This window comes from Ovis canadensis, chromosome 4, assembly GCF_042477335.2.
Source record: "Ovis canadensis isolate MfBH-ARS-UI-01 breed Bighorn chromosome 4, ARS-UI_OviCan_v2, whole genome shotgun sequence".
Taxonomy (NCBI): Eukaryota; Metazoa; Chordata; class Mammalia; order Artiodactyla; family Bovidae; genus Ovis; species Ovis canadensis.
Genome location: NC_091248.1, coordinates 19,796,137 through 19,807,333, shown reverse-complemented (window position 1 = coordinate 19,807,333; position 11,197 = coordinate 19,796,137). Strand labels below are relative to the sequence as shown.

At 52.5% G+C, this 11,197-nt stretch overlaps 1 protein-coding gene across 9 annotated transcripts in view; it reads right to left on the bottom strand.

Moving 5' to 3' along the window:
- Positions 1–3,842: 3,842 nt before the first annotated feature.
- The window catches only part of GRB10 (growth factor receptor bound protein 10), a 209,306-nt gene continuing 201,951 nt past the window's right edge, over positions 3,843–11,197 (bottom strand). For all 9 annotated transcript variants that reach the window (XM_069587312.1, XM_069587318.1, XM_069587315.1 and 6 more), the window contains 2 exons: positions 4,991–5,084; positions 3,843–4,352 (listed from right to left, as the gene is read on the bottom strand). In XM_069587312.1, coding sequence (XP_069443413.1) covers positions 4,206–4,352; positions 4,991–5,084 — 241 coding nt within the window. In that variant the 3' untranslated portion in view covers positions 3,843–4,205. The remainder of the gene's footprint in view (positions 4,353–4,990; positions 5,085–11,197) is intronic.

Here is an 11,197-nt window from a genome sequence, read left to right as displayed (position 1 = left end):
CGGGAAGGACACCTATCGCTCCACATCAAACCCTGTCTGTCCTGCGGCTCTCCAAAAGGGCCTGCAGCGCCCCCACAGGCGGCCCATGCACCCTCGAGCGCCCTCTGCAGGCCTGGCTGAGATATGCGACCACAGAGTCCCTGCCAGCCTCTCTTGGCCTGCGGTCTCCACCCACTGGGCTGAGCAACCCCTCTTGCAAGTTCTCAGTTCTGCCAAGGACGGACTTTTCGCTTGTTTTCTGTCCCTGTTACTGTTGTATAACTTCCAAGATGAGGAGGGTTGCTGTGAAATTACCATTCTAAAACTCAATAGTGTAGGATATTTTTCTGTTTACATTTCACAGGGGGAAGTTTTTATCACAGAAAATTCATCTTATAATTTTATGAATCCCTCAAAAAGTGGGTTTTAAAGACCAGCAACACTATGATCAAGGCAGTTAGATCAAGTTTAATGTCGTGTCTTCTTTTAATTATATTGGCTATTGGCTTATCTGTGTGGCCCCTTGTATCACCATGGTCTACGTTTGGGACCCTGGCCCAGTGCTTTGCCCCCCACGCCCCTGGACTCCAGGAACATGGAAACACGAGGTCGCTCATGTCATGCCTTCTGTACACTGTATGCCCCCCCACCACGCACACACTCCCCAGACTCACACACACACCTCTGCAGATGCCCTGCCTGCATCCAGCCTTCCTCACTCCGCCTCCACCTGCCCCCTACCACCCCCCACAGCATACTTGGTTCTGCTCTCCCACCCCATGGACACCCATAACCCTCACCACATACACCCTACACACAGTCACACACCAGCCCCATCGTAAACACGCCCCCCTCCCCATCTCTGATAAGGAAGAGGGTGCTGTGAGTTCTTGCTCTTGCTCTGATGGCAGCCTGCCTTAGTGGGATGAGATTTCCAACCAAGGGTGCAGATTCTGAAAACAAGTGATGGGAGAGTTCAAAAGGCCACAGGTGTGCTCTGGTGGGGGGGGACACAGCTGGCTAATGATAATACACTCTGCTGGGGCTGCGACGGGAGGAGGTGTCAGGCCCAAGGACAGCTAAGTGATGCTGCCCGCGGGCCCCAGGTGAGGTCCTGTGGGAGCAGAGATGCAGGGCATCCGGTCTCTTACTCTTTCTGCCCGTTTCTCACGCGGGCCATTTTGCCTGTGTGATGGCAAAATCCAGTCACATTTGAACTGCACAAATGTGAGCTTTTTTGAGTTTCTTGAGGTGTTTGCTACAGCTGAGGGAAGCTCTGCCTCCCTCTGGAGCTTCCATGGGTCTCTGTTCTTGCGGAGGAGGTCAGGGGAGGAGAGGCCCGGGGATCTGTTCCGTGGCCAGCATGGAGCCCACCCAGCAGGGTCACGGCAGTCTGCGCATCACACCAGCCAGTTTGTAACTGCTGTTTCGCCAGGTAAGAAGCAAATCACTAAAACATCCCGAATCATCTCCCTAGGCATTTCGTGCTTGATCAGCTGAACATTTTTAAAATATAGCGACAGACGCCACAGGCAAAATGAATAACACTGCATTACTGTTTATTTCTAACGACAAACAGAACATCAGTCCCTTATTTGTACAAAAATACCTGAATGCTTACAGTTAGGTTCATGAGCCGAGGAGCTATGTACAGAAAGGAGCAAAGCACATGGGACAAAGGTTTTGTCTTTTCGGTTAATCCATTCTGCATTCCCTGAACACACGGCGGGCGATGCCATGCTCACCACACCAGGCATCAGAGCCCCCGCGAGCCGGCCCCACCCCCGCAGAGGTGCGTCGATTGGTCAAACCCTCAGGGATTCAGTGCAGAAGACAGGAGACAAAACATCTAGACTGAGGCACGTATTTCTTCAAGGTTTAGCAAACAGAAAAACGTTCTGAAACTCTACACATAAGGTCACAAAGCTCTCCTACTTAGCGTTAATCCCCAAAGCATTTGGTGCTTGCTTTCCCAATTCAGTCCAGGTTGCTACATGGAGTTTCTGTTCACAACAGAAAATCACAGGAAGAGATAAAAAGTCAACAGGCTCTGAAACGACCCTGAGCTGTTCCGTTTACATTCATGTCATTTAAATACAAAAATAAAAGTCGAACGTCCTTCAGCCCCTGGCTGGCCCAGCTGGATGCCCATCTCTTGTGAGGGGCTGCCCGTTGGTGAGGGGGATCCCCCAGTAAGGGACCCTGGGAGGTCACACTCTGTGACAGCCCACGGTGGCCAGGAGGGTACACACAGAACGGTGCGTCAGAGTCTAGCTTTAGTTCTCTTTTTAAATAGAAGGTGATTTATAAATACGCAATACTGCAGATACTAGCTGTCTATTGAGTGAATCTCATCTCACTGGTGGAGACTGGTCTATGTAAACAGAAAACAAACTGGAAAGGTGGCTTTTTTTTTTTTTGCTGGATTTTTTGTTTTTTAAAGGCTTTACCTCCAACTGGCAAAGAGAAAAATGTCTACGGGTGTTAACTAAAGCATCAGTCCCTCCAGGGGAGGCAGGCTGCCAGGCATGACTCGAAAATTACCTAATTGTCAACAGTTGGAAAGATTAACAGGCTAGAAAACCACCACCCCCACCCCAAAACAAACAAAAAAGCCATTGAACGTTCATGGTTAAAAACGTGTTTTACTAAAAATTCTTCATTTGTCTAAGTAGACACTTCATGGAAAATAAGCAGAGTGTGTCTTGTCAACTAAAATACAGTGTCTATACCACGAACTGAGGTACAGCGGGTATGCGTCACTGTGTCCTAAGCCGCACGTCTCCCTCGGGAAGCGCTGCATCGGGCAGTCCAGGGGTCTAGCGGCCAGTGCGGCCCAGAGGGGCAGGGAAGCTGGCCGCTGTGACCTGGGGATGGAAGCCATCCTTCAGCAAGCGGCGTGCATGCTGTCAGGGAGCCCTTTCTGCTTTGCAGGGATCAGAGGCAGAGGAACGGCTGCCTGCACGCTAAAGACTTGGCCACGGGGCAAGGCGGAGGGTGGGGACACCTCAGGCCAGCATCTGACTCAGCTCCTGGAGCAGCACGCAGCGCTGTGTTGCTAGCCTGTCCATGGCCAGCCCCACTGTGGGGGCCTCCTGACCCGGGCCAGTGGAGGACCCGCCTGCTGCCTTGCAGGGCCTGGCCACAGGGCTGTCAGCAGGATGGAGGCCACCAAGCGAGACCATCCTCTGTGCGGCTGCCCTCTCCAAGGTTTCCACCTCTGTCTCCATGGAAACCTGCTACATATGGAATCAGGCCATGCAGGTGCCACCTCCTTTCAGATCTTAGGAGCCCCCAGGGCCGGAAGAGCAGCCTTGGAAGGCTGGCACCACTGCAGAGGGGTAAGGCAGCGATGGTTTTAGAACAGGCTGGAAGGTGGGGCAGGCGGATGATGGGCACTCGCTGTATGTTAGGAAGGCTAGCCTGTGGCCAACGAGAGGCTGCCACTCAGCCCTGTGGGACAGCAAGGTTTCCAAAGAAACACGCGCCCAGCAGCGGGGAAGACAAAACGACACGCGGACGGCAGGTGGGCAGCACGAGTGGGGGATGGGCACAGAGCCGGGCAGGCAGACTGGGTCGCCTCTCTGGCCGCAGAGCGCACCACGTGCCTACCACAAGAACACCTTTTATTTCGAAAAAGCTTTCAAGTATACTTGGGGAGGGGGGGGTGGTGGCTGGGGTGCCTGCTGTCTGGGAGTGATGTGCAGAGGGTACGCGCCGCCCTCTGCAAACGCAGTCAACCTCTGGGGGCAGCCCCCTTTCAAGTGTCTTTACATCTCGTACACACGGAAAAGCCACAGCCCCTTCTGCCATAAGCTGAATACAATATTGAAAACAAGGAGTGCAAAAAAGGGATCGATACATAAAAGTAAACATATCAGTTTTAATCGTCAAGATTATTCCAGGGCAAGAGTTCACTTCCAATCACTTCTCTCTGGCTTGCGTTCCTCCACGGCCCAGCCAAGACCATCCTTCCAGTTTACTCTCAAATCTGCTCTCTCTCACCCTCCCCGATGAGGCCAGGGAGAGAGGGGCAGCCCTGCTGTTATCTGCAGCAGCAAACCACCGTCAAGTCCAACAGATGAGTCGACTGTGGTCAGCTAGCGCCAAATGCACCGTCTTGCTCCAAGCCCCGAGGTACAGACAGACGTGTGTTCTGAAGGATGCACAGGCCTCTTCACTCCAGTGTCAGCGCCCACCGGCCTGCAGCCAGGCTAGATCTGAGGTCATAAGGCCACTCGGATGCAGTGGTGCTTCAGTCTGCATGGCAGGACCCCTTTGTTCAGCTGGTAAAAGTCAACGAGCTGGATCAGGTCAGAGAATTTGGTGTTCCCGTCGTCAAGGCTGAAGAATGTCTGCCCGTCGTCCTCGCACTGGAGAGACACAATGAGACCGGCTCCGTCAGAGGCCATAGCTCAGGCCCTACCATCAGGATTAGTGCTCTCCACCCCTGGGCAGGTTCTAGGGCGACACCCGGAGCCAGTGAGGTGAGCTGGAACACAGGGCAGGCGGTCACGCAGCGAGTTTTTTGTGTGGAGGTTGGAAGGGGCACTGCCAAGTACCTAAGGCTATAGGGCACAACTGCACCCGTATTTCTGAGGAGGGTCCCATGCTCCTCCCAGTTCGCCTTGCTCATAAGGGCAAAGTTGGTTAGTCAACCTGTGAGTGTCCAGGCACTCAGCACACCCCACGGAGGAGGGTGAGGTTGCCCAGTTGACCTGAGCATCCACGCAGACACCACTCACCATGGAGGAGGCTGATCAATTATCCTGTGAGTGTCCACGTGAGCACTCGGCCCACCCCGTGGAGGAGGATGTGGTTAACGAAACCTGTGTGTGTCCATGCAAACGGCACATTCTACGCATAGAGGGAGCTCCTATAAAGATCTCACTAGCGAGCTTGAACCTGTCCAGTGTCTACTGTTCCCTAGTGTGGTTGGTTCAGAAACTGCACGAGGAACAAAACTGGAACACAAAAGAGGACGCACGAGTGTGAAGACGTCAGTACTTACAGGCAAGATCTGGAAGTTTTTGATCTTCTGGTGGTGACACAGTGTGAGGACGAACGCCTTTGGGTTGCTTTGGCTGTCACGGAGGAGGAAGAGCCTGCGGACGGGAAGAGCCAGTCGGCCAGGAGTTCCAGACTGAGTGTGCATGTTATCTGCATGCGCACGGGAACAGGCAGGCTTCAGGAGGCGAAGCTTCAGGAAGCTTTGGGAGCTGCGTGAGCTGCAGGGCAAGGCCACCCTCCACACCCAGACTGTGCTCTCTGTCACTCCCCATCAAAAGGAGCCAGAGGACATGGCTCCATGGGGACACGGCTGCCTCTAGGGCTGAGGCAGGAAAGGTCCAGGGTGAAGCGGGTACACTTTGTGCCAGAAAGTAAGGAGGTACTCAAAGAAAGCTAACTTAGGAGGCAGTGTGGCCATACCCGGACATCTCTGTGAATAGCACCGGTGACTGATTATGACCTATAGCACAAAACAAGAATCCTGAGTCCACACTGGTGTGATAAGTCAATGAACAAATAAATAACAGAGGAGGAAAAAAGAGCTCTTCCTAAGAGCAGAAGGCCAGCTACACAAACAGAGAAAGAAGACGGATTAGAAAACCACCATCTGGCAATGACCAGAGATCACTATTGATTCACAGGATGCTGAAACCGGCATCAAAGCTTGATGAGAATAACACTATCTCCGTAGTCTCAAAGATCTGCCCACTAATGTTTACGGCAAAGGGACCAACAGTAACCTTCCGACAGAGAAACCTGGTGGACACCACCTTTAGGTATTCAAGTGACCACCAACAGGAATGAGGCAATGCACCCCAGCACCTCCCGACAGGATGCACTGAAGCTGACTCAGCATCATCCCCTGGGACGGAGCAAATGAGCCCGCACCTGGTACTTCTGCCCTCACGGCTCCTGCAAGTGTTGAGACACAAAGGAACACACGGCATCTGCGGCCCAGGGTGGCGCTGGGGCCAAAAGTTCTTTTCCTTGGCAGCAAGGATGCAAGTCGGATCCCTGGTAAAATCTGGGAAAGTGGCATGGCTGGGGACAGAATCGCGTTCGTGTTAATTTCCTAATGTTTACAACGAGCCTGTGGTTGCCTAAGAGAAGCCCACGTTTTTAGAAATTTTAGATGGAAATAATGACCACTCACTCCTAAATGGTTCAGATACAAAAATGAGAGCGAGAACATGACAAAAGGTGCGACAACATTCCTGACTCAGGGCGCCTGGTGACACGTATGCAGGAGTCTAACGTGAGTCATGCAGTCTTGAAATCACATCAGGAAGTCTGCAGTTAACAGGCGACGGCCAGGATGTGGAGAGCAGGGAGCACTGCTCGTGGGGATGTAAACTGGTGCAGCCACCACAGAGAGTACTATGGAGGTTCCTTAAAAACGAAAACTGCCGTACGATCCTGCAATTTCACTACCGGATATACACAGATGGAAAAACGGAAAACACCAGCGTGAAAGCCACATGAGCGCCAGGGTGCACAGCAGCAGTATTTACGGCAGCCAAGACCCGGGGGCAGGCCACGTGCCCGTCAACAGATGACCGGATGCACACAAGGGAATGCCACGCCGCCACAGCGAGAGCGCAGTGCTGCCATCTGCAGCAACATGGACGGGCCTGGGGACACACGCCCAGCGAAATACACCAGACCGAGAGACAAGTCCTGATGATAGCCCTTGTACGGGCAACCTAAAAAATAACACAAACGGACATATAAGCAGAACAGGAACAGATTCACAGGTGCAGAGAACAAGCTCGTGGTTACCAAAGGGGAGAGGGAAGCCGGGAGGGACGAGTCAGCGGCATGGGATCAGCAGATCCAAACCACTGTGTACACAATCAACAAGCGACAAGCATGTACTGTGCGGCATAAAGATGGTAGCCACTGTCTTGTAGTAACCTGTGATGGAGAAAACCTGGAAAAACACTGAATCACTACGCTATACTCTGGAAACTAGCACAATACTATAAATGAATGGCACTTCAACTAAAAATTAGGATAGCGTGAGGAAGGGTAAATCATCACTTTTACGTGAACATGTCTGGAATCAGATGTTAAAACAGAGTTATTCTTTAGAAAGGAAAAGGCCCTAATTCCAGTGACAAAGAAGAAATGGCCTGACAGGAAACATATTTTAAAGGCATTAGACACCAAACTGTGACAATCAGATAAACCATCGGTGTCTAGATTGTAAATTCAGATGGAAGGCAGTTCAAGAAGCCTGGGAACTTCCGTTATAAAGGTGGAAAAGTTTTATTTCACCATAAGACATCTCAGAGCCTTCAGAATGTAGATCTGAAGCGTGACTCCCTTAGGGCCTGCACAGGAGGTTTCCTACCTTACCTGACTCTTCACAGCATCTTTTATTATATACCAGCCCCTCTTTGATGCTGTTTTGTAGGACACGTGTTCTGCAGGATACACTTTGGAGGTGCCAACCAGGATGGCACTGCCCCGCAGGGCTGGGAGGACAGGAGAGGCGTGGCTATGAAGCAGATGTGTGTGACGCGCTCGGGGCTGGCAGAGCCGGGCTGTGTTCTCTTCTCCAAGTGCTTCACTGGCAGAAGCTCAAGGACTCGACCTTCCTGGAGGAGAAGCTGGGGCTGGGCAGTCTCAGCCGAGCCCTCAGTGAACCCCGGCTGTTCCTTCTGAGCACCACGGAGCAAGGCAGGTACAGATGCCACCCATCTGCTGCCCAGTTCGGGGTGTGACCAGGAGATCCTGAGGCTGTCCCAACGGCCTGAGCCTATTGGTTGTCTACCTGAAATGCCCTCCGACCTGGAGGCAGGGGGTAGGGCCAAGAGTCAGCAAGATTCCTGGATCTCACACTCGGGAGCGTCGGATCGCGATCTGCCACCTTCCCCGGCCTCTCCTGCAGGACCATGCACGCGCTGGGAGCTGTGTGTAGACGGTGTGCACACTGGAGGCAGTGGTGACTGCCATCAGCAAACTGCAGGCGCACGGATTTCTGTTGGGGGTGGAGCGGTGCAGAGACAGGCTGGGGGCTGACACACCCAGAGTTGTCTCCGCTTGGGACTCAGCATGGAACACGGAGCGAAGGTGCTAGCAAGCAGGGCGTCCTTGCCGCCGTCAGGACTCAAGTCAGGGGGCTCACGCATCTCTTCAGGGACGAGCAAAGGGCTACTCTCGCCCGGGGTGACGGAGATCAGAGGGACAGCACAACTCAGGCGTGCGGCCCAGGCCCTGCGCACACCGCCTCGCTCGGGACTCACGGCGACCCTGCCACTGTCCTCATTTTACAGGGAGGCCAGGGGGCCCAGAGAAGTGAGGCAAATTCCCTGAGGTCACACAGCCAGCAGCAACCATGGGGGAGCCTCGGCAGAGCCGGAGCGAGTGTGCAGAGGCTCCTCCATGGCTGGCGAGGACCCTACACTCTGCTGAGGGTGCCGTGTTAGCCCTGCGACAGCACTCCACTCTGCCTGTGGGGGAGAGCCATAGAGAGGCCAAGTCATGGCCTTCTGCACAGTGGAGGGGCCTGGAGCGTAGACAGAGGGGCCAGCTCACAAAAGGCACAGAGGCTGGGGCTGTAGGTGGCAAGGGGGCAGGGGAGCTGGACCCCAGCGTGAACACGGTGGGGGCAGGCGGGGGCAGTACAGGGCCTTACACGCTGCAAGTCCCGACAACAGCCCTGGGCTGAGCCACAGAGGGGCCTGCAGAGCAGGACTGGCCCCTGGGAAAGCTCCTTCCATCCTGGGCTCTGGCGTGGGCTGCGGGTGGCAGGAGGGGGAGGAAGGAGTCAGCCAGGCAGTGCTGGGCTCCGCAGGGCAGGGGCTGTGCGTGCAAATGCACACGCACGTATGTGTACAGGCTCAGGCTTGCACGCACAGGTCACCTGTGGGCGCGGGGGTGGGGTGGCGCTTGCATCCAGGTGGCTTCAGAGGCCCCCCGGGTAGATTGCAGGCTCTGCTATCTCTTTCCACCCCCTACTTCATCTGTGATTGAGGCTAAAGGTCTTGGCAGCAGTGTTTTATAACAGCTGTCATCCTGGCCTGCCTTTCAGGGTTGTTTGTTGTCAGACTCTAAATTGGCCTCCTCCATTACCTCTGCAGGGATTCATAATGATTTGGTGTTGATTATTTAATTTTCCTCGTTTTCCAAGCACATTTCCTCTCTAAACACAGGAGTGGACAATGTACATCACTGTGATGACACCTGAACGGGTCCCCATATCCTGCCTTCTGTTTTTGCTAGAGCGCCAGCAGTTGGAGGCTGGGATTGAAGGATCTAACATATAACCTTCGATACAACTCAGACCCGGGGAAGGATAGAGAGGAACAAGGCAAGTGGGGGTGGGGGGAATGCTGAAAGATGTTCATATTCCTCACCAAGGCTGGACAAAGGGAACCTTGCAAACTGGGGCTCGGCTCCAGGAAAAGTTGAATTGCAAGACAAATGGGGTTTAAACAAAAAATGAGCCGACACACAGTGCCGTGGGTCCAGCATGCTGACCCTCCCCACCCCAGGGCTGCTCCTTTTAACGCAAAGTGGGCTGGCCTCTCAGGGACATGGGTGCCACCGTGACTGCCCTGGGCCCGGGAAGGATGCACGGTACCCAGCGATGCCTCCCGTGGAGCCGTCACTTCTCTGGCAGTGCTGAGAGCGGCTCTTTCCTGTCTGCCCATTTCTGTCCCCCTTAACCTTAAAAGAACCTAATCACAGGGATGAATCACTAGGCAGTTGAAATCAACTCCTGACCTATTCTCTCCTGAACAAGTTATGCCTTGTCTAACCTGCTGATTCTTTTCCTAAATACAATAAAAAGAAGTAAAAATAGAAAGAAGAATTAAGCGGTTAAAGAATAGCTACCTTTCTACCCATAACAGCCTCCCTAAGTGATCCTGTAGGCAGCCCATGTGGGCAGGATAACGTCTTGAGTCATCCAGTCTGCACTCAGTGGAGAACAGTACGAATTTAAGCTCCTGCCTTCATGATGCGCCGAGACCCTCACCGCCCCCCGCTCCCAACCCCCTGCCAACCCCGGCCCCGATGCCCTGGATCCCTTTAAAAACTGTCATTGCTTAGCAGAATCTTCAGAGTCGGTCTCAGGACAGGAGTTCACCTTCTCCCCAGATTGCTGGCTTTTCTGATTAAGGAACCTTTCCTTTCTACTCACACTTGTCTCTTGAATTACTGGTTTATGAGTGACGAGTGGCCGAACCTGGCTTTGGTTACTGTAAGATGTCACCCAGCAAGCAAATCCATTTTACTTCGGAAGATGAACCCCACACATGATACGGTAAATGCGGCCCCATGAGAACATTTGGGGGCTTAGTTTGGTTGGGTTTTAGGGCTGCAACAGGTAAGCATCCTATCCTTGAAGCCCCTGGAAAACACACACACCTACATGCAAAAAAAATCACTTAGAGAGGAGGGTAGGCTTTTCTCTCTTAGGCAGAAAGTTCAGAGGAGAGGAATCGAGTCTGTAGTCAGGATGGGTCACTTCTAAGGCTGTAAAAGGACTGTTCTACGATCAAGTGGCATTTCAGAAAAGCTGTCTGGAACAGCAGTATACCCATATGGGAAAAAAAAATCAGATCCATCTTCACAGAGAGAACTAGGACAAATAAATTCCGAATGCACTTGGGATGTAAACATGCAAACAAAATGGGATGAACAGAAATGGAAGAAATAATCACGAAAAAAAAGGGAGAGAGTGTAATCAATAATACAAGTTCTAGAGGATAAACTCCTCTAGGGTATGAACAAACTCCTTTATGATTGAGGAGTGGAGAAAACTTGTATGACTAGGACTAAAAAATCTAGAAAGATACAGGCTGAAGGACAGAAAAGATAACTGTGACCATATTTAGAAAAGCTGTATAACCAAACCAAAAATCAAAACAAAATCCCCCTCAGCTAAGTCAAAAACACAAAGAACCACCTGGAAAAAATGTTTGTAAAAAATGGATAGAGAAAAATCGGGCAAAAGATATATCAACAGTTAGACATCGCAAAAAGGAGTAGAAATGAAACTGGTCCTTACACGCACAGCCAGAGACACGGCCTCCCGGGTAAGGGAACCCCAGGTGGCTCTCAGACAACCCCGGCGAGGAAAGCCGGGCATCTCTCAACATTCACTGTCTGGTCAACACTCCCACGTCCACGAACTCAGCAGCAGAAACAGGAAGATGGGGCAGTGCGTCACCACAGAGGCCTGGAAAACAATGAAGCT